The sequence below is a fragment of the Chamaea fasciata genome, unplaced genomic scaffold (assembly GCF_029207755.1).
Source record: "Chamaea fasciata isolate MVZ Bird 193981 ecotype frontalis unplaced genomic scaffold, bChaFas1.0.hap1 SCAF_16, whole genome shotgun sequence".
Classification (NCBI taxonomy): Eukaryota; Metazoa; Chordata; class Aves; order Passeriformes; family Sylviidae; genus Chamaea; species Chamaea fasciata.
Genome location: NW_027094101.1, coordinates 7,607,326 through 7,634,894, shown reverse-complemented (window position 1 = coordinate 7,634,894; position 27,569 = coordinate 7,607,326). Strand labels below are relative to the sequence as shown.

The 27,569-nt window shown below is 42.2% G+C and overlaps 1 protein-coding gene across 2 annotated transcripts; it reads right to left on the bottom strand.

Moving 5' to 3' along the window:
* Window positions 1-385: 385 nt before the first annotated feature.
* On the bottom strand, window positions 386-27,453 carry WIPI2 (WD repeat domain, phosphoinositide interacting 2). 2 transcript variants are annotated; one of them, XM_066197773.1, is made up of 12 exons: window positions 27,220-27,453; window positions 18,415-18,497; window positions 13,497-13,666; window positions 12,205-12,301; window positions 11,542-11,639; window positions 11,037-11,129; window positions 10,174-10,244; window positions 9,408-9,515; window positions 8,483-8,647; window positions 7,343-7,450; window positions 6,044-6,174; window positions 386-5,229 (listed from the first exon to the last, which is right to left on the bottom strand). In XM_066197773.1, exons 1-12 carry the CDS (start codon window positions 27,291-27,293, stop codon window positions 5,117-5,119), a joined length of 1,311 nt encoding a protein of 436 aa, XP_066053870.1. In that variant the 5' UTR covers window positions 27,294-27,453; the 3' UTR covers window positions 386-5,116. The 2 variants fall into 2 exon arrangements, with proteins under 2 accessions (XP_066053870.1, XP_066053871.1); XM_066197774.1 differs by having other exon boundaries at window positions 6,077-6,174.
* Window positions 27,454-27,569: the final 116 nt, after the last annotated feature.

Here is a 27,569-nt window from a genome sequence, read left to right as displayed (position 1 = left end):
TGCAGCGACAGCACAGGGAGCGGGCTGGGAATGAAAGTACTGCTTGAGATGCATCCCATGGAAAAAAAAAAAAAAGGAATAAAGGCACTTATCAAACTCACCTGAGCAGCATGAGAAAAACACACAAATGCAAGTCCTGGGAAGAGCAGCTTTAAGGAGGAACAAGAGGGAAAATTACATTTGCAAGCAAAATGTGCCAGGAAAAAACCTCAGCTTGTCCTTTCCCAGTCCCTGCAAAGCCCAAGCTGAGTGTGTGGAGAGCAGCTACAAAGCACAGCTGAGGGCTCATAACTGCTGCTGTTTTGGTTTGGGCCACGTAGCCTTACCCTGATCTTATCTGGCCCCATCTCCAAGTAGCAAACAAAAGGAAGAAGACACAGAATACTTATCACAACACAGATTTAATTTCTTAGGCAGTTATAAAATTACAAAGAGCGACGGGCTAGCAGTGAGAGCCAGACACTTGGTGAGGTGGAATGTTAAGACAGATTTTTCCACTTATCGACACAGATACCAAACAGTCAGTGAGCACTGCAGGATGCAGGGTTTTCTCCAGGTAAGGAAGCAAATGCAAGAGCAAATAGATCCAGGTAGACTTAGGGCTGAGTCAACACCCCACAGAAACCCAGAGCTACAGGTGTGGGGGGGACTCCCCACTCCTGAGTCAGACACATGCAGGGTCCCTGCGGGCGCATGGCCAAAGCCACAGCACTGACACCTGTAAAGAGCACAAGGGCAGCTGTTTGCAAGCCAGAATTACAACTTCTTGCCCGTTATTTTCAAAGCAGTGTAAGATGAGATTTGCCAGTCGGAAGAGCATTAAAATGAAGGCATGTCATGATTAGAAAAATAGGAATTTGCTGAATTCCTTTGGTCGTACAACTGGAATCTGAAAGGATTTATTTACAGTTGGAGCCATGCTTTCTTCATTGCAAGCCTTTCACAGGCCAGCAGATTCCAGGAAAAGAAAGGCCTGCTCTCCACATGTGGAGAAGACACTCGGGGCCTTGCTCTCAGATATTAACAAGTTAAATAAAGTTGACTGTTAGCCAGGACAGCTGGAGCACAGAATAAAACTTCCCAAACCTCCGCAGTGATTAATCCCCACCAACGCTTTGGACAAAGACTCCTATTGCTCTGCAAACAGCAGTGGAGCATCTGCACACACCAGTGGGATACTGAACAGCTCAGCAACCCACAGGGAAAGAAATGCTACTGTCCTACTGCATGCTGGTTGGTGCTAATGCCATTATTGGAGCCAAGAAAGCACAGCATGGGACGTAACAGAGTGCTGTGCTCGGGCTCAGCACTCACCCAGCCCGGGGCTCCTCTGCTCACTCCTCCCTTTTCACTATTCCACACAGGTCAGGCCAAGTTTCCTCTGTGCAGACACCTGTCACTGCATTAAAGGTCTTCTCAGGTATTTATTTGCATTCAGGCAGACTTGAAAAGCCACCACCTCTGCAAAACACAGCCAAGAAACTCGCCGTGCAGGACCCAGAGCAGCAAGGTAGAAGCACACACCTGATCCCAGAGGGAGCACTCGTGCCAGTGTCTTGTTCAACAGGGCACCAGAACAAACAGCTTTTACCAACCTCTTGATGCTTTCTACTTCCTCCTCCTCCTGTGCCAGGCCCTGCCTTTTAACAGCTAGATTCGTATCTATCACTTGTATTTTGGAAACAGTGACATAAGAAGAGACCAGGGCAGATAAAAGCTTTCTGCCTCAGAACTTGAAATACAGAGTAAACAGACAGATGTCGAGACATCAGCCAAGGACCTGCACTCGCTGCCCATTTGCACATCAAGAGAAACAGCTCCTTCCCTACGGTACTCACAGGGAACTCATCCCACTGCAAGCTAAGACCTGAGTTTAGGATTCCAAGTTTTTCAGTGTTCCCCCCTCCCCAGCTTTGGTTCAGTTCTCTGCCTCAACCCTCCACTGAGTTAAAAGCTATCAGGAAGTGCAGCCCATATGGAGAGAGAGAGACAGGCTGCACAGAACAAACACTGTCCTCCCAAGGAAGGTCAGTCTAAACTGAGAGGGGCTGCACAGGTGTTTCCATATCCTGTGACCAGGAGCTCGTGGCCACAGCACAGGGCTTGAGCCTCCTTGGCTTGCCCTGGGTCTGTCAGAGCATCAGAACAGAAATGTTTAGACACCACCTGATCCACAGAGAACAACAGTGCAATCACATGCTCCACACTCAGGTGAGGATGCAGCTGCAAAAAGCATTTCTGGTTATACTTAAAGAAGAAGAAGACAAAAAAAAATAGAAACACATCTTTGTGTCACTGGGATAAACCCCCAACCTGAAAGGCTTCTAACTTTGGTAGCACACCACAACAGGGTGGTTACTGAGGGCCTAAGGCCATCACAGGGAAATTAGATCAGTCATGTTTTATCTCAGAAAAAATTTATATCCTCATGCAATGAACTTAAGACAAACTACTGTCACCACTCTTAAATACACAGCCAGTGGGGACCAGAAACAACCCACTCCACCCTACTGGCTGGTCACTAACCTCAGAACATTCGTATTTTTTGCTCTATAAAAAGATTTTCTCAGTTACAACAGCAAGAAGATACTTTTAACTGGCTTTCAGCTTCTATTTAAGAGTGAACCAAGTAGGGCACAGCAATTCCACAGTGTGTGGCTCAGGAGCAGGAACACACTACCGCATACGGAAGACACAAATACAGCGAATATGGAATCTCCTACTCACCTGTGGACAGTAAGGTATGAAAATTAGGAAGGGAATAAAATTAATACAATAAATGATCTCCATTTTTAACAGTAAAGTTAGTAATTGCATTTAGGGGTGTAATATGGCCTTTGTTACACTCAAGAGTTGTAAAACTTGTGTGCTTAGCAGACCTGTGTTGCTGGTGCAATGTTCACTGCTATCTATGCTTGTGGAGTCTAGGCCAAACCTCCAAGGATGTTATCAGGAATGTTAACCAGCTTTAGTCTGGAATGAGCAGACATCTCCTGGGTGGTTCAGTTTGCCAGCAAAGCTCACTGAGCTTATATTTACTTCGACTTATATTTCACTCTGCAGCTTGGAATACCACAGCTAAGCTGAGAGCAGTAAAGCAGAATATAAATAAATAACTGCAGACCATGGAATTGAGTTGTCAGCCAGACCTTAAAGTCAAGAGACTAAGTGAGATTTCAGCACGACTCAGGGGTTTGCTGTGAATGTGCTGGGCTCTGGAGAGGACACCACAAGCCACTCCAACCAACTACTTAAGGACAGTCAAGGGTTTGCAATAAATAAACAAGCCTGATCCCTTCTCCCCCACACACACTTGTGTTCAAACACCTTCCACTGACATGGACTCACAGCAGCTTCCCTGACAGAGCTCTCCTGGCAGGGGTTGCCACCTTCTTTGTACTTGCAGAGGCAGGGGAAGCCCATCTGCCCACACAAGGGCTTTGGGGACAGAGCCCACTGCCTGCTGCTGCTCCAGGGAAGACTTGTTCATGGTACTGAATCCTAAAAGAACATCACTGCCTCGTTGTGGTAGGGAGTTCACACATAGTTGGAGCACTCAGCCTCTGTCCTCCTCTCAAGATCTGCAATTTCCTCGCCTCTTTTTATATTTACTCCTTTGCAGTCAGTACAGGGAAAGGAAACAACCCACATTGCTACACAGAAGGCAAAGCAGGCTCCTTTTGGCAAAGGGAAGTAACACTCACCAAGTACTTCACTAATTACTTGCTCAATAACTGTTATCCAAGACTTAAGAGAAGGCACATTACAACCCTAAAAATAGTCTGCAGCACTGCTCAGCCTTGGAAAGCCCTAGACAGTGACAGGGCAGTTAAGGATTTACTCTGAAACTGCTGAAGAAACTACCAGTCCTTGAGTGTATCATAAGAGGTACTCCGATGAGAGGGGGGATGGGAAAAAAAAAACAAAAAAAAAACCACAAAAAGAAAAGCATTGTTATGCAGCAGTAGAGAACCCAGAAGTAAATTAAGTTTTCAAAATCATTTATATTTACATCAGTATCTGACCAAAAAAAAAAAAAAAAAAAATCAAGAATTTTCACTATTAGAGCAGTACACTCAGCCCCAGACTGAGAAGCAGGAATTGAGAGCCTTGCAGCAGGAAACGTTAAGGCTGTTTATAGAGTGGGGCTGCCAAACTCTACAGGGACTTCATCCAGCCTGACAGAATCCTTGCTTTGGATAATTTAAAAAGGTATAAAAAAAGGTTATTGCTACTCTGCCAAGAAAACAGGACAATCTACAGGAAAGAAAGAAAGTGCATTCCAAGTCTTTTCTCAAAAACCCACAAGCTTATCAGCCACCACAGGCTACAGACATGCAAGTACCAAAGGTGTACAGACAAGATTCTCTAACAATCCTTCCCTCATTCTAGCTCTTCTTCCTGCAGCAATTCCTTTCCTTCCCTGTAAAGGCACTTTCTATACTCTATATCCTTACGCAGGGAAAGACTTCCAGTTTTCCATCCCAACAAACAGAACAGTCCCACAAATACACAACATTCAGAAGGAATTTTAATTAACAAAATGGTCCAGGAAAGGGAAGGGAGAACCCAAAAAAAACAGGCCATTGCATGTGAAAGGTTGCATGTCAGTCACTAGGTATGCCTGCAAGCCCATGCACAGGAAACCATTTGGACCTTTGTCAGTGCAGAACTAGTCTCAGCTTCCAGAACCACTTCTCTACTCCTTTCTTATATAGGCTAAATATTATATACATATATAAAAAAAATACAAACTTGAGTTTGTTATAAAGTGGCTTCTCTCTCTCTCTCTCTCTCTCCCCCCCTCCTATGCTTGCTTGGCACATGAATGCATGCAAAGCTAAGTAGGCTCTGAGGGCTGCACAAACAGCAGGTTTTGGCAACAAAAAAAATAAACACAGCTAAAATAGATAAGCAAGATTAAAAGCCACTGAATTGAAAACCATATATTTTTCCAATTGTATAGAATTAGAACTACAGCTACGACTTAGAACTGTAAGAGTCTGTCATCCTCTCTCCCAACTCATGTCAAAGTTCATAGCAGCATAACACGAGATTCCTCAAGAAACGTCAAGCCAGTGTTCTCTGCTTCAGGAGTGAGTTCACAGGTCCAAGTTTAGTCTGTCCGAAGGATCATGGGGGGATGCTCACTGTCTTCATCCAATCGAAGTGAGTTGGTTTCATCTTCCAGGCAAGGTCCACCCACAGCACCCAGGTCATCCGTATAGGCTGGAGAGAAAGGAACAAGGAGTTGGGGAATCAGCAGCAACAAACTAAGGCTTGGATCCAGAGTGAATGAGTAGAGCTGAAGTACCAGGCATTACTCGAAATAGTTTCACTGCCACCCTATGTTTGTTTTTATCATGACTCTGTTTCATGACTGCGTTTCTCCAAGCCAAGAGCACTTCATGATCAAAATTAAACTCCCGTGTGTGTGTGCAGTGCATACTGGAGCTTTGGGCAGGCTGGTGTTTTCAGTCCCCACTGATGCAGTGCAGTACAGACGTTGGTATGCGCTGACTGTCCTCCCTTTGCAGCGAAGCACTAACCTGGGTGCCAGATGTGGCAAAAGCTCCACTGACCTGGAGAGCTGCAGCATTAACCAAGTTCTCATCCTCTTGATTTAACAGAGCAGTGAATCAGGCTAACAGGTCATTGTTCCCATAAAGGAACAATAGCAGCGTTCACCAACTTTTCATTAAAAAAAAATTAAAAAAGGGAGCAGGGCTACAATTCAGATGCTTCGCACATGGTATGGGTGCCGAACTGCCTCAAGAACCACGTGGCAAGTACTGCAACTATCACTACAGCAACCAACCACGACTCAAGACAAAATTCTAGCCAGAAAGCAGCGAAGACAAGTGATCCATCTACAGAAAGCTACTGCACACCACGAGTGCTCTCTTCCTACTGCTCACCAAGGCTCCACCTCGCACGCGCGGTTACGCAAAGCTCGGGGCGGACGTGGACCAGCTCACGCAGCCATCTAGAAGGAAGCAACAGGCAGAGGTGCTCCCTGCCCCATTCCCAGCCTTCTCCTTACCATGCCTGGTGGGTGAGGAAGGCACATATGTACCTTTAGTCACAGCGGCACTGTACGTCTGCGCTACCAGCGGCCGGTCGTGGGATGCAGACTCCAGGATTTCGTTGGCGGGCTCCATGCTGCCATCGAGCCTGCCAGGAAGAGAGGGGTTAGCTGCAGAGGTGATCTGCCTGGGCACAAGACAGCTTGGGCTGGCAGCTACAGGAAAATATTTCACCTGATGTGCCAGAATAACGTATATAGAAATGCAACAACGTATATAGAAATGCCTCTATTCCAGAGGCCTGGCTAGAAAGCCCCTGACAAGACTTGGTACTTCTCTGAAGACTCATCAGCATCATGTTTGCCTCTGACACAGCATCAGGATCTAAATCCTAGTAGCTCATAGCAGGAAAACAAGACTCAAAACAAGACTGCATGATTAAAAAAACCCATTCCAATCAGCAATATTGTAGGTTATCTTGAGCTCTGCCACTGCAGAAGTGGTTGCTTCATACACAGATACTAGAAACCCCTCTAGAGAAAGTATTAGAGCATTTCAAAGATTAACAACTTGATAAAAGCATCCCTCTATAAGGCTTCATTTCACCTCTAACCAGAGGTCACATATTCAAATGTTCAGATAAATGTATGATTTTTGACCATAATTGTAGTTTGACCGAAGCTGCAAACCTGAATTATCATCACGAGTTATTATCTTTAATTCTATGATTGATCAAGTAATTTGCCTGTATTACCCTAGCTCTTCCTGCCAACCCTTATTGAAAAACAGTGCATTGTCCTATTTCTGTAAATGTTCTACAGTACTATTACAGAACGCCAGCTGCCTGGCCTATATGCAAGGAAGTTTAATAAGGACACCAGCAGAGAAAGCACAGGGATAATTTCATAGGCCAGTTTCCCCTCTGTGAAGTCAGAGTAAGATCTTTCTCATGTTTGTAGCCACCTCATTTATTAATGAAGAGGACAGTGTCACACGTTTCAAGCTCTTGTTTAAGTAACTCAACTCAAAGTGCCAAGAGGAAACAGGAGCACAGAGAGAGCAGCGATTGATCCCTCCCTGCACTGGGACAGGGTTAAGTTTCTGCTGCTAAAGCGGTGCTTGGTGTAGTGGATACTTGGAAGGAAGTCTCAGAGGGATTCTGAAGTTACTCATTCGTGTCAGAGGTCTGGAAAAAGATTAGTTTTTAGAAACGAGCTGTTCTAAGTTAGACTTTTCCAGAACAGAACTAAGTTTGAGAAGAAATTGCATTTTGAGAGGAAATAAAATACAACAGTTCTCAGCTAACGTGGACTTACTTGTGCTGCTTCATTAGTGTGCACTCGCCTCCTTCCTGGGGGTCTAAGTTGTACATGTAGAGATACCCATCAGCAGCTCCCACCAGCAAACGAGGGATCTTCTGGATTCTAGAAGAGTTTAGAGCAGAAGTTATTAAATAAAAGATTATTTTGTAACATAAGAAAGCATGCTCTCCTCCCTTCCCATGATTTAATGGTTAGACTCGATCTCAGGGTTTTTCCACCTTAAATGATTCTATGACTTTAAGGCATTATTTTCCACACTTTTGCTCCTGGACAGGGAATGCTGTTAACAGTTAGAGCAACCAGGAAAGAGCTGTGTATAAAAAATTTACAGCATAACCACATTTTGGGGCTAACAGGATGCCACAGGAATCAAGCGATTACATGTAACTCTGTGAAACAGATTCAGAAGTTACCATCCTGTTATCAAACTCTGTGCAACTCCAGAGAAAAATATTCTAACGGGAAGGATTTACTTATTTGAGAAATGTTACAAAGCTTAATTATTGCTTAAAGGGTGCTTTGAGATCAGAGGAGTGAGAGTACAGACATGAAGTCAATTTAGCATAAGAACTATAAAACCCTCACTAAGTAAGTTTACTACTGCTCAGCTTATTACTTTGGTAGCTGTGCCAAATGGGACCTGCCTTTGAGGAAGACAGCATAAAAGATTAGATTTAGTCCCCAAAATTAACTTTAATGAATGCTACGTTGTTTTAGAGACAAGAATTATATGAACTTGCTTTCAAAGACTTCTTTAATGGTTAGGCTGGATTGCCTAATTTAGAAATTCACTAACAACATACACCATCCCTCCCCATAGCACTAATGGAAGCAAATGCCATAAAAGCCCACGGCTCTGATCTCAACATTCTTGTTCCAAAATTAAAAGACATCTTTAGAAGACATCTTTAAACAACACTTAGAAATGGGTTATTTCTATCCAAATATGAAGCCCTTTCCTCCTTCTCTCACAGGACTGTGAGGTGTTAGCTCTGCCATGCTGTTCTTAAGCTGGAATGATCACAGATGACCCATTGCTCTGCTCCAGATGAAGCTGTGTTTTCCAGCAGCAGCCTCTTCAGAGCCCAAACACCCCAGCAGGGTGGGGAGTGCAGGCCCCATTTCTGTACTCACGTGGCAAGTGCACAGATATTTTTGTGGCCACAGAAGGGCAGACGGACTGTAGCAAAGGCTCTACCCTGGTTGAACATCTCTGTTACTTGAGAGGGCAGATAGCTCGTTGAGGCCATCAGCACTTTTCCAAAGTAACCTGTCCAGGTTGTAGGCTCTTCCTGAGGTCTACAAGTCAGAAGAGAAAAGTGACCCACTTTGCCTTCACCTTAGAGAGAAAAGTGTGCAAACACTAGAAAACATTTTATTTTAAAAGATATTAAGCAGCTGTTTCTCTTCAGAAATAATGAACACCCTTGAGAATTCTAACACAGTTCATCTCTGCTACAGGAGAAAATGTGTCCTCCAGTACCCTCAGCCTGTTATTTAAGCATGTTTGATTGTAAACTGATACTTCTGTATATAAGACTGCATTTTATAACATTCATTATACAAGAGCAGAATCTACTGGAAAGCACCACACTACAGGATTTTATTAATCTGTTTATCACTAAGCAAATCATTGTTTCCAGTAACTTTCAGTGAAATGGAATTAAGACTCTCCTCTCAAATAATAAACAGGAACATTTTACAACTTGGTGCCTTTTAAAACCCCCTATATGCAGCTGGAAGGCATTGCTAAGATAGCTCTTCCCACATGGATGTCAGAGGAGGTGAAACAAATGTAACTGAAAATGTTAAAACCCCTCCACGTTCCTCTGTGAAGGATGGCCAAGTTCTCCTTGGCAGAAAAACACCTTTTCTACTCAGTGGGAGAACAGTACACAGCTCAGCTGCAGTTGCTGATTCATAAGTGACTTCTTATGCCCTTTACTTTACAGTAGAAGTTCAAAAGAAGTCTGTCCACACTTTTGAGAACTCATTCTGCTGAGTACAGTCAACTTTTAAGCCTTTTCCTTGAAAAATCTAAGGCACCTTTGAAACCTACTTTTCTTTCACAGTCTCAAGTTTGAAGATATGCACCGTCTCCGTGTTACTGGATGCAGACAGAAACATGCCATCCATGCTGAAAGCCAATGAACAGATGCTCACACACCTGGGGAAAAAAGAAAAAAAAGAGAAGAAAAACAAGGAAATCAAACTATTTGGCTTAGTTGAGAAAATTTCTAAAGTCACCACTACTTTGCAAGTAAGAAAAAACCCCTTCAATAATAAGAATTCTGAATTCTCTGGTAATTTCTTGAAGCTAGTCAAGCAGAAGATAAATGATGTTCAGCTCTGATGTTTACCAGGTACGGGATCAACTAGTAACAATCTGAACTCAGTCTCCCCCTGCATAAACTAGAGTTACTGCTACCACAAACCACAACACCATTTCACAATGGCTATCAATGGCCACAGCATTAGAAGGGTTTAGAAGAGAGTAAGAATATTAGATGTACTGCCTCCAGTTGCCCTAAGAATACAATATATCCTACAGAAGGTGACCCACTTTAAACAAGTTCCCTCAGCAATAAATTTTTAAAAGGCAAGAGGGAGTACAATTTTGACAGGATTGATTTGTAGAATAGTCAAGTCCAAAGGGATGAAATTGGAAAACATTCAAGCTGAAACTGTTATAAGCATACATGCAGGGATGAATGAAGATGAAAACAGGCAAAAAAAAAAAATCAGGATGCCAGCTCAATTGCTGAACATACTGGAAACCAACCATAAGGAATGAGTGTCAGGTAATTAACCCAGCTGAACCTTACCTCTTCACTCCCCTTCGGAATTCAAAGAGTTTCTGTCCCTCTGGAATGGAAAACACTCTTATTACTGTCCCCTGCAAAGAAAAAAAAAAAACACACCATTTTTCATTTCAAGTTCATTCATTGTGTACTAGCTCTAGTGAGCAGAGTACAACTAGAAGCAGCAAACCACTTTGCTGGTAACTCATTGCTGTGATGCAGCCCAGATACTACATGAAGTATTTATGGAGCTTGTTTGTAGGATGTGTTTGAAGAGTACAGAGACAAGAGGTGGGAGCTACTAATGCAGAGAACAAGCTGTGCATCAAAAACAGCCCTTCTTATCATATTTGATCATGAAAACCAGCACACTAGACAAGTACCATGAGTACAGTCACTTGGATGTCTTTGTGCCTTTATCAGATGCAATCAGTTATACCTTTATAGTCTAAGCTTATTACTCAAAGAGCAGAGGCTTCAGACTCTCTAATTTACACACATTACATGAACAATTTGTCATCACATGCCAAAGACTAGCGAGGTGCTTCTCTCTATTCAGGTTTTAACTGTCTTGTTTTCATTAGCAAGACATCATCAAAACAAGACAACTAATTTCTAATAAGTATCCTGCACTAAAGGGAGAAACACTCAGAGGACTGCCCTAATTGCAGCCAGATTAAAATGTTTTATTTAAATAACCTTATTATCCAACATTTCACAGCATGGAAATTGTGTCAAATATCATTAACAGATCTTAACTTAGACTTCCCCTTTTAACTGTAAGCCTTCTTCTCTGGCACTTGCACATGGAACTGTGCACACTTAAAATACTTAATGACAATTTTGATTTTTATCACTGTTGGCAGGGCAATCAAAAGCTCACTTACCTTTTCTGAGGCTGTGGCAAGTTTAGTACCACTCGCATCAAATGCCAAAGCAGCCAAGGGACTATCATGAGCTGGGATCATATTGGCAGCTCTCTGCAGTGGATCAATAAAATAGAACCTTAGAACAGCACACGCCAAAAGCTACATGTGACTGCATATTTAAGCACACTCAAAGCAAACATGGGTCTTACTTTCTGGACAAGGGCTTCAATATTTTTTTCAGTAACTAATTACATAAAATTATCACTGAAGCATATACATAGAGAGTACAAACAGCAGGAAGACAATTCAAATAGAAATTACTTGGATCCACCCATTTGCCCAATTCTACTCAATCAAATCTAGTATCAGCACTTGTAATTTCTTTGCTGACATTCTGTGAAGCAAGAGATGCTGCCAACTGTTGCACAGAAACCTAAGTGTCCAGTAATTCCTCCCTGAGCAAGTTAAGTGATTACCAAAACCTGCATCTTTAGAGGTGGGAACAGCATTCAAAGATTCTTACCAGATTGATGGTGTCAAAGACCTGTACTTCTCCAATAGTTGCACTCCCTGGATAGGCCAGGTAGCAATTATCATTGTTTATTGATAAAGCACACAACCCTACAAGGGATGCAGAAACAGGATTAGAAACAGGCAAAGTCCAAGACTTATGCAGTAAAACTTTCTGATTCTGTGCCTGAGTGTCACAAAAATAACTCCAATTATCAACAGAAACAAAGATGAGTAATCTCAGAGTCAACCTGCAATATATTCAACTATTTAGTGTTTGTTTAATATAAAATAGAAAAGGAAGAATACCAACAGAGTAACAGTAACTGATTAAACAGTAGAACTTCCCATGTCTGCCACGATTCCTAAAGCATTAACCTGACAAAGTCTTTAACTATTCCAAGTGCTGTCAAAATCCAGTTTTTATCTCTCCTGTTTTTTTCTAACATTTCAACACATCCACTCCAGGAGACCAAAATATTGGGAAGATGCAGTTTAGGGCAGAGGCTGCTACTTGTTCTCAGCTGGATCAAACATGCAGGCTTTCAGACAACACTCATATTTGTCATTGAATTTGAAAGCAGAATTAAGAACACCACAGTTCCCTGTAGGGAACCTCACACACTGACACAGAAAGCACTTTTCAGAGTTCTGCTGATTGCACCATCGCATTTACCTGCAGGATTGGGAGGTGTCTCCCTGATTGTATGTAATACCTTCATGTCTCGTATGTTGTGTATATAAAGAGACTCTTCCAGACATACTATCAGCCTCTAGAAAAAGGGAAAGAGGACAAAATGGTGACATGGAAATGAGAGTTCATATGGATTTATCAATCCTTAAAAAATTCTACCCCAAAATGCAGCAGGCACCTTCCAATAGAGAAGCGGTTGTACCCACCTGATGGGGAGAAGAGTCTGAGAGAAGATAAACAAGATCCAGGTCTTGACACAAACACTGCACGTGGTCACTTGAACTGACCACTGCATCCCACTTCCCTCAACCTCACCAGTGCCAACTGAAGACTTTCCCACTACTAGTTTAAGTCAGCAAGCCAGAAACCTTCATTTAATTCTTATTCTGTACCAATTTGCATGTGGAAATAACGGAAATTACTTTCTGCTTTTGTTAAACAGAGAAAAGAAAGAAGACTTTTTAACCATTCATAAAGCCTATAACTTATCCATAATCATTTGTGAATGGCCTCTTTTTTTTTAAACTAAGTTCTTCATCATCTCATTTACTTTATAGACTACATGTGGATGACTAACTAGACATTACTCATTTTACACTAAGTCCCTGTGCCAGAAATCAAATTACCCACTCTTTCTCTCATGACTTTAAACAGGAAACCTCTCCTCCCACATCCATTTTTGGGGGGCAAAGACAGACATTAAGATTTTCTCCTTCAGATGCCATTCTCTCTAGTTTGAATGAACTGGCTAAAGACAGAAAGGTATGTATTTGCTGAAGAACCTACTAATGATTTAGTCATACAGCAAACTATGCTTCCAGGTACTTAAAAAAATCCCCAGTCGCGTGACATTTTTTAGATTTTATTTTTTGAGAAGAATTCAGCAAACAGCACTTACAACCATAACAATTTAACAGACAACTTTAAATTTTGCCCTGAAGAGAAAATGTCAGTCTTACATACTTTCACATTTAGGATGAAAGGATGATTCACACTGGAAGGGACCTCAGGAGGCCACCAGTCCATCCTCCTACTCAAAGCATGCCCTGTTTACTCAGGGTATTTCCCCGAGTAAATACATAAACACAGAACCAAAAATACTTAAACCAAACACAAGTACTGAGATGCCATACAGAAGCCACACTTGGAAAAGTTCTACTAAATTTCACATAGCAATTCTGTCACTAAAGGAAGAGACATCAACCAGCAGAGGAAATGCCAGAAGATCCAAAACCCCTTTCCCACGTTTCCACCTAGGTAAATCCACTACTCACCTGTCTGTTCAGTTTGACAGCCAAGATGGTGTTGGAGTAGCTGTAGTTGCAAATCTCTGTCCCCTTCTTAAAGTGACAAACTTTCAGCTTGCGTGGAGCTTTAAGGCTAACTATGGCCACCAGACTGCTGGAGAAGAGCCTCTCCACAATGCACACATCTTCTGTGTCAGCTGAGGAGTCACAGGAACGAGGGAAAAATACAGAGGGAGATTTCAGGGAAGAAGAATGATGCACATCAACAGGAAATATTGTCTAAGAAAATCATAGAATCATAGATACAGGCTATTTAAAAATACAAACATTCAGCCACAACAACTCAGAGTCAAGGTGGGACACAGGACAGGCTTTTAAAGCAGAAAATCTACACAGTGAGTGCTGGTTTCCAAAGATTTCTTCCCCACTCCCCAAGGTGTCACACAAGTTTATGTTTCAGGACAGTGTCTACTCCCCATGTCCAGAATCCAACAGAAAAAAAATCCTAAAGCTATAACACTCAGAAAATTGCCAAACTCCAGAATTCTACAATTTTATCTCTGCAGAAATCTAGGAAAGCAAACGTTTTATGGCCTTTTTGTGTGCATGTGTTTGGGTTTTGTTTTTAAAGCTTAAAAGTATTACACTCGAAAAGGTCCCTGATGACCCAAACTCCTGGCATTTCCGTTTACCTCTCCGCGAAGAAAGAAAGGTTACAGTACTCAGAGAAGCTGGTGAAACTCATTTGCCACAAGACAGCTGCAGCCACCAATCAGCATTTCTACACACACCATCTTTGACCTGACAGGCCCTAAGAGCAACTTGTGCAGGAAACACTGGTGCCCAGCATTCATGCAGAGCCATAAAACATCAGGTTTGCCAAATGTTTCTACTATGGGAGCACTGAAAGCAAAGGAGGAACACAAATCCCTACGTGAGGAGAGAGCAGGAGGGAGGAAAGTCCAGGATCTCTGGCAAAGAGGCACTTTCAGAGCATTTAATCATAGGTCAGCACTGGACCATGCTGGCAGGAGACCAAGTCCCACCACCAGTTATCCTGGCATCTGTGCCCCCCTCTCCATCCCATAAACGTCCTCTCCAAAACCCCAGGAACACAGTGGACACAGTTTTCAGGGCAGTGAGGAGCTGGAGAGAGTTTTACCATGCCCTGCAGCTCTCTCACAGCCACTGGCTACACCTGCCCTTTCATTACAGAACCCAATCAAGACAAGTGACTGGAGCCTTTGGCCTTGATCCACCAAAACAAATTTTTCAGGAGTCAGCTTCTGGATTAGCTCAATGCTTAACACATTCCAAACCATAAAACTGCCCATAAAAAAACAACCCACAAAAAAACCAACCCAAAATAGCTTGTTTCTGAAGGCTTCTGTTTTGGCCAAGAGAAACATTAAGTAATTAATTTGCACTGTTCCCATCAGCAGTGACAGGAATTCCATGAAAAAAGTTCTGTTCAACATTCTCAGTATATGACACTGCCATCAGTGTGGGACACGTCTGCTTTCAAAGTGCTTTTTCTGGGCAGTTATTTCAAGAAAATGAACACAACATATTTAATATCCTACATTTTTTTTGAGAGAAACAGCCTACTTATGAAAAAGGAGCAGGTTTACACCCTGCATTTTCAGTACTTCATGATACATAATTGACTTTTATCTACATCTTGTATTTAATATGGTACTTTTCAGAGAAGACATAACAGCTCACAGAGGCTTTGAAAATTCAATTTTCTCATGCAACAGGGATAATGCATTTTAGTAATTACTTTGTTTTCAAGGAATTGTTCTCCATTTTTCCAATACCACACAAAACACATGAAAAAGAAATACAAAAATCTGCTTCAATAAATGTATACAGAGACTTTGAAATGCAGAGGTCAGTGTTCCTTGAATCAGAGCAGTTACATAAAAGACTCTCAAATATTTTACAGGATGGGTTATCAGCTTTCCATCTAAGCCTGGAGTCCTTCAAAATGATGACATCCTTTTACAAGAGTGAGAAGACCAGCACACAGAGACCCAAAGCCCACAGTCTGACTGCTCCCGGCTCCAGGGCCAGCACAGCTTCTGTCCCCATCCAGGGACAAGTTTTCAGACATAGCTTCTGGGATTTGTCACCCTCCCAGGCAGGCAGGAGAGCTGGTATTTCAGAAGAGGAACAGCAGCAGAGATTCATATGGAAAAAGCATTGTCCTATGCTGCACTGATGGGTGGGCAGCAGGGAAGGCACACAGGGAAGAGCACTATCAACAACTAAGCCATGAGACAGAAGAAAAAATTTTCAATAAGCAAAATGCCTCAAAGGAATTGATAATCCTCCAGTCTCATCATAAAAAGACTATAATACAGACAGTTACCTTTAGAGAAAGGCTTTGTGATGGGCATTTAATTAAATTCACTTTAAAAATACAGGATGCACCTCTGCTCCTTTGTCTTCCTTTAATAGGAAGAAGAGATAAAATCTCTTCACAGCTGCCAAGTAATTTATGCTTCCCAACAGCAACTATTCCAGAGGGTACCAGACTATACTGCCCATCCTATGTACAGCTGACCTGAATTAATCATATGTTTAGCAGCACTAAAGCCCTATAGCAATGCTGTTACTCAGGTTGTTTTGGGTTTTTTTTTTTCTATTAGTATTATCTCCTTTACACTACACAACTGAGCATTGCCAGAAACTCAGATTCAAAACAGAGTAAGAACAAAAAGAATTGCAAAATAAATTAAGCACCAGGAGCGAGGGGAGAACAAGCAAACACATAACAAGATTAGTTTCATAAACACGAGCGTGTAGCATCACAGACAAGAGCTGGTTAGAGCCAGCTAGATTATGATCAGCTGTGCCTTTATTCCATTTTTAATCCAAGAACACGAAGCATGGTAGAAGCATTCATTAAGCCTTAAAGCACCCTCCAATCTAAAGCTTGTTTTTACAGTGGGATCAACTGCACAGGGAGTCAGGAGATTTGCAGTCACAGGAGAAGTCAGTGATGGGAGCAGCCAAATCTCCCACTTTTTTTGTGTTTCTCTCAAACACAAGACAGCTGAGGCATATTCTGCAATTTAGTTTAAACACCTACACAAGAGTTGGCAGATCAATCTTCCAGAAGAGAAGGAGGGGTCCTTAACAGTGCTCACTCAACACAAGAAGTCTTTAGACCCACTTAAACTAAATTGGGAAGTGGGAGGCATCGTGTCTGGGAGGCCTCAAGATACCTTTCCTTGAGGAAAGGAGGTACCCAGAGCACAGGAAGCCCTCCACCCTCATATCAAGTTTTAACAGGCATGGTTTGCAAGTCCAAGACTGAAAATTATTTGACTCATACAAAGAAAATGAAGGCATCTCAATATTTTGATCTGCTTTGAGCCAAACCATTGCATTTTTTGTAGTGAGAGGACAAAGAGTCATGGGTTCAAACTCATAGAGGGGAAATTCAGGTTTGGTGTATGTTAGAAATTCTTCCCTGTGAGGGTGCTCAGGAGCCGGCACAGGCTGAGTGGTGTTGCCCCATCCCTGGAAGTGTCCAAGGTCAGGTTGGATGGGGCTTAGGGCAACCTGGGGTAGTGGGACTGGATGATTTTTAAGCTCCTTTCCAACCCAAAACATTCTGCTAAATGTTACCTCTGTTACCTCAGCTTCCACAGACTTAACACTCAGAAAACCCAAAATATCAGAGAGTTTACCAAGCATCTCAGAACAGCCTGAGGACAAGACTGGAATCAGCAGGTCAAAATCCCGATTCTAGCTGCTTTTATCAGATTATTGCAAGATGTTGAACAAGGCACTTTATCTAACCTGTACTTCTTCTCTCAAGGACTACCCAGAAGATGCAGCCCTGCCCAGTGCAGCTGACCTCACAGGGCACTTTTCAGTGTCTCGTGTAACAGGGAATCATCTTCACTGAGTCTCCTGGGGTGACACCAGGCCAGATACTGTAAGTGCCTGACATGCTGCAGAGGTCAGGTACATAAACTCCACGGCAGAAAATGGAATCCAAGCCACTTATTAACCAGTACAACCAGACCATGACTCAAATAGGAAGATGCAGCTGCAACACAATTTAACTAGACCACGGGTGCCTAATTTGAACCTCACAATTACTTCTCTCCATTGACTGTGTACAGAAGCAGGCTGTCATCCCAGGTAATGGGTGATCTGAATCACACCCCATTTCCAAACTTAACGTGCCACAGGGTCAGGTCACTTTGGGAATGGAGTCTGAGGACAAGTCTGTCATGGGATCCCACTAGAAATGCTGACATCACAGCAATTGGTACCACCTGCTCACATGGAGTTTACATGAAAGCAAGGATACTCATGCATAGCACTCATGGTTGACTTATTAGCATCTCAAAAAAGGGAAGTCCATGAACTGCTGGGAGAACAGGGGATATCACTTCTTCCCCAGGCCTCCCTCCATTTCACCTCAGATCCTACTCAACTGTGCTCACTGTTGGGAAATTATGGGAATCTGAGTTATTCACCCTTTTGGATGAGCAAGCCTGCAGCTATCATGTTAAAGAATAATTTTCTAACAGAAAATATTAGGATAAAAAATATAAAAAGGGATTGTTTTCTTATTTGATAAAGGTATATTAGTGCTTCCACGCCCCAAAAGATGCTCTCTCACACGAGTAAATGATTATTTTTATGCCCAGCTGCAATGTAACCTGGCTGGACATAAAATTAGAAAAGCAGAGTTCTCACAGCTACTACCAAATTTCATACCATACCAGCTAAATACAGAACATTAATTTGTAGTTTTACCCTGCCAGCAATTACTGATTTGTATTTGAGTGATATTTACACATAAGGTTCCTTTTATGCCAATTTCAAACAACCTGTGAAAAAGTGAAACGTTTCTTATTCTTCCCACATTAAGCCAACTGAGGGGATTAAAAAAAAAAAGAAAATAAAAGATACTCACTGCATTCATAGATCTGCTCTAATTTGTCCACAGAAGAAAGAGAGAAGAATTTGTAGCCTGATTTACTGCCAACTGCAAGGGATCTGCAAAAGAAACAAGTCAGTCAGGAACACAAACTCCAAGAGCTGTGATGACTCTCGGATAGATCCTTACCCAGTTCTAAACCTCCAGCTGGGTTAGCTCAGCAAGGAAAGTGATAAGAACTTTGTCCAAAAAAGCGATAACAGACACAGACAGCTTCCTCAATTCTGATTAGACCAAAAAGCTTCAGAATTACAGAATTAGGGTGTGGAATTCTGCTTCACATTTATGAAATGAGAGTTCACAGCCGAAAGTAAACCTACTGCCCAATTCTCACTGGTGATTTCTTCACACAGGCTAAAAGCTTTAGTGTGGAGGGAAGATGATGACTTGAATAATGTAATGCAAACCAATTACATCATTGCCTCATCATTAGAGGTGACCTACAAGACCTTTGAAACTGGGCTGTCTGGGGATTTTTGTTCTTTGCAGTGTAACTGTCCCTGAGCATCCCAAAAGAGTTTTCATATTAAAAAAAAAAAAAAAAAAAGTAATTAACGACTGCCAACTCTAATTTTCTCTGGCTTTACGTGATGATGTTCTAGCACCTCCATTGTTAGGTCTCAGTCTTACAAATACTCATACTGAATCTTAGATCACAGGCACCCTCTAAAAAGTGCCAGTCCCTGATGTTGAACAGATTGAACAATAGCAGAACATTAAAAAAATGACTAAAACCCCTTCTTTCCTCCATTACTCAATTTTCACACTTAGCTCACAGACCATTTAATTGCTTTTCCAGCCAAAGTCAAAGGGAGGTCTTAAATTTTAAGCTAGAAAAATCTTTAGCCTGTCTTGCAGTTCTTTACACATCAAGGCAGCAGACAATGGCTCATTCTTGTTTCCCCTCCCCATTTGGAGGACAATTTTATGCCACAGAAAAAGAAAATTAACAGTCAATACAATTTTACAGAAGTGCATTAGTATGCTTGTAGTTCATATATTGCTTACTGCCAAGAGACATGGAGGAAAATTCCAATAAAATACATTTTGATACCCTAAATTGTGGCAAGTCATTCAACACAGGGCTCCAATCCAACCCTGCCAGTCAGGCTGCCAAAAATGCCTTTCTGAACTCAGCAAGATGATTCTCTACAGTTCAGATGCACTAACAATTAATGCTGCATTTGGAATACAATGAAGATTCCTAGATTTCATGTTCTTTCTGTATTTTCCACTCGTGGCTCCCAAGTGAGTTGTTTAAATTTCAGCATTGCCCAGAAGATTAAAAATTGCTCCTCATATAGCTCACTCTCTGAAATTAAGCTACAAAATCAACTTCTGTAGGATGGTCTGACCTTCTCTTCTAGAAGAAAATACAACTGGCAAAATCTGGTTAAGAAATTATATTTGAGAAGGCTTAAACCTTCAAATTAAAATATGAACCATGCAAACATGAGATTCAATTCCACAGATTCAATAACCAAGATATTAAAAAAGCATATTAGGCTTAAAGATAGAGAAGCAATCATAAAACAAAATTTTGCTGCTGCTCCTCTAAGCCACTCTAGAAGTACTGAATTTAATTTTCCTTCAGACAAAATCAGTATGTTCAGCAGTCTCCGATTAATCACCAAAGATACTTCAGTGGTTTTGCTCAACTACTTTTGTACGACTCAACAAAAACTTACATTATGTGAAAAAAACCCCATAAACTCTAATTTGGTAAAACAAAGCAATGAGTCAGCTTTTCTAATATCATCTACTGCTTTCCTCAAAAGAAAGTTTAATAAAGGATGACTTTAAAACTGTCACTGTGCAAAGGTAAACAAGCACTCCACAGAGTTAAAAATAAATGGAGTCACAGGACTCCTCACAATATAAATGATCCACAAAAGACACAGGATGATTTCCTCATGGAGAATCCCACACAGCAGCTATTTGTATGACTAGGCAGGACTGATTCCTGACTTGTACTTACAGCTTTAGATACAGAATACTGCTGAATCACTGTTTTACTGACAGGATCACTGAAAGCAGTGAGGAAGCCCATTTTTCTTGTCCTACGACAATACCTCATTCAAATGAGCTGTAGACAACGGCAAACAAGAATTGTGTACACGCTAAAAATCCCCAAATGCAGAAGCACAGAATGGACCTTTCCACCCATGACAACTGCTTTTTGTAATTTATTTCAGGACCGAGGTGATGAAGTCACAAATTATTTGTTCACACAGAGCAGTTCAAGGTTTTAAAGCCATTTCAGTGTAAAAGTGTAACTGGAAAATAACCCTTTTTTATTCTGGAACAGCAGTCTTGCTTTTGGAGGGTTTGCTTTGTTGGTTTGGTAACGTACTCTTAAATTACTTCTTATGAAACTACTGGAAAAAGGCTTTTTATATGTAATAAGAACCCACTAGGCTGAATTATAGCAGCATAATCACAGTGATTTAAATCTCCCATCTTCCCCCGCACCGATATTACACTTAAGCCCTTAAGACACCCCACAGCCATCTAAATGGCCAAATCCACAAAACAAGGACCTAGCCAAAATTACCTCACCTCTGAAAAAATGTGCAAGCATATGGGGAAGAAATATGATCAATAAGCCATTCAGCTCTTGCTCAGATAGACAGTGGCCAACAAGAAGCTGCTGTGCTTTATCAGAAGCTCCTTTTACAGTGTGGGTGTTATGCTTTATAATCACTGGTTTTCAGAAGCTGATGAGACTGAAACTGAAAATGAAATACATTTTCTCTAAAATGGCCTTTTTTTTTTTCTTCAAAACATTATGCTATACACACGTGGGGTTTTAGCTCTATAATGTGTTGCCTCTATTACACACTTTAGGCTGTAGACTCTGAGCTATTTCATCATGAAGGCTTGTCTTCCCAGTACAAAATTATCAATATAGCCATGATTCATGGAACTGTGTTCATCCACTTTTTGCAGAGATAATGCTGCAGACTGATCCAAGACTACATAAATCTTGATAGTATTTTCAAGAGTGACTACCATAAATAATTAATACCATCCTCATCAAGCAAACAGTGCTAGGAGACTTCACACACTCATTGGAAGACGCTGACACTCGCTCTAAGTGCACTCACCTAAAGTAGGAAATCAGCTGCTTCAATCTCTCTGGCTCTTTAGGAACAAGTTTTTTCACCTGGGTTAGAATCCTAAGGTTTTCTTTTGTTTCTTTAATATACATATAGAAGGAAGAAAACCAGTTTTTCCCTTTCCATATCACAGAGGACTGTAACTGTTAATCAAATATTCTACAATAATCAGAAAGTTCCTAACAAGGGCAGCTCTCTCAAAGATTAAATCAATTGCAGCTGCAGCATAAACATGACTCTAAAAGTCATTACTACTTTAAATAACTGGTTAATTAAGCCTACTTTCATTATGATACAGTCTCATTATACTAATGTTTCACCTCATTTCAAAACCAACGTAAATTTCCATAGACAAAACATTTTGGCTTATGATGAAGAGGGGGAAAAATAACAATAGTAATAAAAATAAAAGAAAAATCAATGAAGACATAAGAATTGCTAAAGAATTACTAAGGAAATGTACCTTGCTTTATTTTCCCCTCCAAAGTATCTGCTGTAACATCTCATGGACATATCTTAATATTAAAGGTCATTATTTTGGAAAAGAGATACAGAACTTCATATATTCAATGGTTTTGTCAGCAACATTCTGACAACCCACAGGAAAAGATTTTCTCATTATCTTGTATTAAAAGAAAACCCACAAACTTAAATCTGCTAAAGCAAAAGGAGACCACGCCTGCTCATCACTTAACATGCAGGCAGGGACAACAGAAAGTCCACAATCCAAGTAAATATCACTATTCTTGGGCCAAATCCCCATCCAAAGGGTCACACACTGAGGAACAGCTCCTCTGACCAGCCCCCCTCAGCTGCTGTGCCCTCTGCAACAACAGCAAGAAACACAACATACGGTTGTCTCTCTCAGCTATCCTCCCTGAGTGTAGGAGCTACGGGACCGCTCTGTCCTTCCTTTTTTTGGTCTGTGTTTAGCTTTAAAGTCTCCTTGGAATAGAGAGCTCTCCTGTCCTCAAGGATCACGGGTGATCAGGACACCTGAACCTAGGAGAAACAAAGGCAGAGGAGTGAATGCTCAGCACCTAACCCTTGTTCCTCCCACCACAAGCAGTTTACTACAGAGATCCAAACATGGCAGAGTAAGGGAATGAGAACGCAGCTTCTGGGACACAAAGCATGCCAGATGCATATAGAGACAGCAGCATTTGTTCACAGTGCAGAATGAAATTGATTTATTTGGGAAATAAAGGAGAGAATTAAATTGGAAAGAAGAAATATATGGACTGATACAAGTCATGTGTAACTCCACACAGAAATGAAAGCAGAGCCTGAAGAAATCCTTGCCAATAAGGCACACAGCAATGTTCCCCTTAGAAGTCCAAACACAGGTTTCCTCTTCCCCTTTCATCACGAATCTGTTTTCAAAACTGCAGTGACTTCTTTGTTTCCAAATGCTGTCACACAATTACTTATTTTAAAAAAAAAAAAAGATGACTAAAACTTCTCTGGTCTGCCCACTCGCATTATTTCACAAGCAGGCTGTTTGGTGGAGTTATTTTTTGTGGGTGAGGGGAAGTGGGTATTTGTAAATTGAATCTGAATACCATTTGTAAGTACTTCCAAGAATACCTGTGCAACAGTTTAAACGCTGGAAGTTTTACCTATAGGTTTTGGGATCTTGAAGTTTTGCTTAAAAAGACACAAACTTCTAATCCATTAGCATTTCCCTTATGAGACTTAAAGCTTCTACGAGTCTGTGAGGTGTTTAATTTTTCATAAACGTATCAGTGCTCAGTTTTAGCACTTCTCCCAGAAGTAATACAAACTGCACTCAGGTTTTTCTTCCCAAGCATTCACTGTTAAAGATTCACAGCTGTAAAACCTACCTAGCACCGAGGCCACCCACAAGTTTCCACTGCCTGGTTTTGCTGGGACACCTGAATTCCGATGGGTTGCTCCACTTTGATGTGCAAGCTGGAGCTTCTGCCTCTCAATCAGGGAATGCCAGTCATGCCAAGTTGTGCAATGATTGATTCACTGGGGAAAAGGGCTAGGTCCAAAACAAACACACTAACATCTTCTGAAAATACCCTTCTCTGTGTTTTTTTTACTTAATGAAAACAGTATATCAAAGAGAAGCCACAAACCAACCGCTTCTGCTGCATTATAGGTGAAGTGTTTTCAGGCAGAGTTCCAGTCCCAGCCAGTAATTCAAAACTCTCATGTATATAAAGCTTAGGGCAACGTGGGATAAACAGGCAAGACAACACTTGCAATAATGCAGATGCTATTCCAAGAGACAATGTCACTACACACAGCATCCATGAATGAATATTAGCCAAGTCTGGGAAAACCAAGCTACTAAAAGCAGGATAGAGGATACCTGCTTCAGTCGCCAGGGATTGCAACAATCAGGAAAAAGCAACAGCAACTTCTATGATGACAACATTTTTCTAACTGCCAGCATTCCAATTTCCCAAGACTGAGAAATTAGGAAGCTCATGAAGCTCATCTTCCTACAGGAGAGAGTAACTAATTACCAAATCTTCATAAAACCAAAGAAAAGTCAGCTTGATACTTATTTCCTGCAGCAACAAGCCCCATCTATTCCTAACACAAGGAACTGGCTCTGCTGTGCAGGTGAGCAAGACACAGTTTAAGCCTGAGTGGAACTGGCACCTTGTAAGGGTGAAGGTAAAAGCTTTAAATGTAGTAACAACAATGAGCCAATGTCATTTATTTTCCAGTTTTGTCTGTCAGCAATTTTTCTAATTACTGAAGCACCTTAAAGCATGATGTGAGCTCTACTGACTGGGCAGACATAAACAAAGCTTGTCTTTCATATACTGCCTGAAAGAATATACATTTGTTTACCTTGCCTGTCTGGAGAAGGGCTCCAGTTACCTGTAAAAGTTGAAAACAGGTGAGCTTTCTGAGGCCCAGCATGGGAAAGTGTAAGTCATTCCTAATAAGTCCTTTTCAGCTCTTCTCACCTGGTAAACTGTGATCCCCTAGATATATAGAATAGTATACCATAAACCCAGAGAGCTGCCTTCTTGTTTCTCTACTCAAATGAGAAATTAGGAGAGATCATGGGTGGGAAACAGAAAAAAATATTAGATAAACTTCTGTTTAAAGAATGGATACAACCACTAAATTCTACTCAAGTTTAGAAACTTGAATGCAACTTGGTTGTTTGGGCCACTTACCACATCAGACAAATGTTTCACTGAGAAGCTGCTCACAAAGACATCTGCAAGGCTGGTTTTATACTTACTACTTTTCTTGGGGAGTTTTATTTAAGACACTGTTAGTAAGAAGAGATTATTCCACATCATCAACCACCTCATTTATCTCAAATTAAGTGGCCTTTGAAATTAATCTCAGAATTTTGAGACAAAAGTATGAATAGGAGCCTTTTGATATTTCAGTCATTTCTACATCAGACACTTGAATTCAAAAATTCTCAAAAATAACACAAAAGACCTAATAGTAACCCAAAACTGGGAACTGCAAAGATCTATGGGCCAGGTCTGCCTCACACAGAAGATACATCACCAAAACTCTCATCAGCTAATCTCAAGGTGATTTATGTATCAATTGTATTTCTTTTAAAAAATCATTTATTAGCACAATGGATATTAGACTACCAAATAAAAAAAAAAACAAAAAAAAAAAACCAAAACCAAAAAACCAACCCCCAAAAAACCCCTCAAAACCAGCTATCAAAGAACATTTTTTGGTTATTTAGAAAACTGAAATGGGAAAAGCAGTGCAGTAGCACACCCAATTGAGGAATGAAATCATTAGCCCGGTGTCCCTTTTCTCTCCCTATAAACTCCAAGTTAAAAAGGAAACACCTTTATGCTCCTTGAAGAAAGATTTCAAGCCAAAACCCACCTAGACAAGTTTATGTTTTATTTGCTTTCTTTTTACTTTGGTCTTGGTTTTGTTCTCAAATCAACCTGCAACTCTTGTTCAAATTAAGTGTGGGGTTTTTTTGGGTGGGGTTTTTTTTTTTTTTTTTTTTGTTTTGTTTTTTTTTGTTTTTTTTTTTTTTTGGTTTTTTTTTGGGGTTTTTTTTGTTTTTTTTTTCCTCTCATTTCAGTGATCTTTAGGTGCATGAAGGTCTCCACAGAGCTAAGGTGCAACTGAAAATGCAGTGGAGAACACACTGGAGAACAGAGCTGAACTTCAAAAACTTATATAATGACCTTTATAAACTGCAGAAGAAAGAGGTGACAAATCCCCTAGTTACTATGACTTGGTTTTTTTCTCCAGTAATAGGTTAAAAAAAATGAATGGTAGCTGAGCAAAACTTGGGCATGTTTTATATGGACAGAGACAGAGTGAGCTCTATATGGCACCCACTGAAAAAATGTGAAAAGCAGTTGCAAAAGTCTCTGGCTTGAATCAACAGATGTATAATGATTTACTTGCAAATACACAGAGCACTACTGCTGCCCCCCATCATTTACCACAACTTATTTACTGCCAGAGTCTCTTGTCCCAAACCCATCCAGCTCCAATTGCTCATCTCTTCACCCCCAACAAAACCTACAAAAGCAAACAGAGTCTCTCCTGCTGTGATGTAACTCTGCTTGGCAGTCACCAGAAATAACCTTCTCACCTTCACAACTCCCATATGCCACAGGACGTGCTGAGGACAGGCACAGATCTCCCTCGTGAGGGCAAGATATTGTTGCTTGCAAAAAGAACAAGCTGTTAAAAAAACCAAACCCTCCACCACACACGTGGGCTACACTTCGTGATGCCAACCTGAGATCATTTCCTCTTACTCACTTCCTAAAGCAAAACTCCTTTCTTTGAGTACCAGATCTTTCGGTTCTTACTCCCCAGCTTCATCTCTCAGGTATTTAAGTCAGTCAAATCGTTCTTTAAATGATCTTCAGTGCTCCAATCCCAACTAATAGGGGGTTCCTAAATTAAAAATACTGCTTTATAATACCCCATATAAAGACTAATATACGCTAATTGATCTAAATTTGCTGCAATGATTAAGTAATTTGCGAGACGTGCAGCTCGAACCATCTGAAGCTCAAGGAAGTGCAGTTCCAAGGATCAGAGAAAGGCCTCTATGCAAAATCAAAACCGAAAGTAGCATGGGCTCATAAAACACCTTCAAGCCAAAGTCTTAGTGCTCCAACACAACAGGTGACAATAAAACAGCTGTATGAAAAGACAGCTGTGAGGAACTTTTGGATGAAGTCTTTGCACGTCCCGGAAGACTTGGGGCTTCATGTCAGGCCCTCCTGGGGCTGAACATCAGCAAGGAGCAGCAGCAACCCCCTTCCGTCCCCAGGGAACAGCGAGCGATGCTTCTTCCCAAGCTGGAGCAGAAGTTCCCCAGGGCAGCGACCCTGGGGAAGGAGAGGGCACCACGCTGCCACAGCCCCACAGCTGCGGGGAGGAGCGGCCTGTGTCCGCGGCTCCACGGTGAAGCCGGGGGGCACAGGGGGGCACAGGGGGGCAGCCCCAGCCCTCCGCCCTGCGGGGGACCCCGGCCCCGCTCCGGCCCCCGGCGCCCCGGGAAGGGGCGGCTCCAGCGGCGCCCCCGGCCGGGCCAAGGGGCGGCACCGGGGAGACCCCACCACGCCCCCCCCGCCTGCTCAGGGTCCCCCCGGGCCGCTGCCCCCTCCCCGGCCCGGGCCCCCTCAGCCCCGCTCCCCTCAGCCCCCCTTACGTGTTGTCCTGGTTGAAGTTGGCGAAGAGCAGATGGCCGCTGCCGGCGTCGCCGCTCTGCCCGGCCAAGTTCATGGCGGGACGGCCCTCGCCACCCCCGTCCGGCGGGGGGAGGACGAGGAAACACCTCCGGAAAGGCTGCGCCCCTCAACCGCGGCCGCCCCGACCCCGCCGCATCCCCGCCGGGCCCTTGTTTACGCGGCGGGCGGCGGAGCGGCCCCCGCGCCTGCGCCCTGCTCACCCCTCCCGGCCGCCGTACAGTCATTGCGCTTGCGCGCGCGCCGCGGCGCCGAGAGGAACGCGTCCTGAAGCTAAGCGGGGCCCGCCGCGGCCGGCCGTGGATGGGAGACC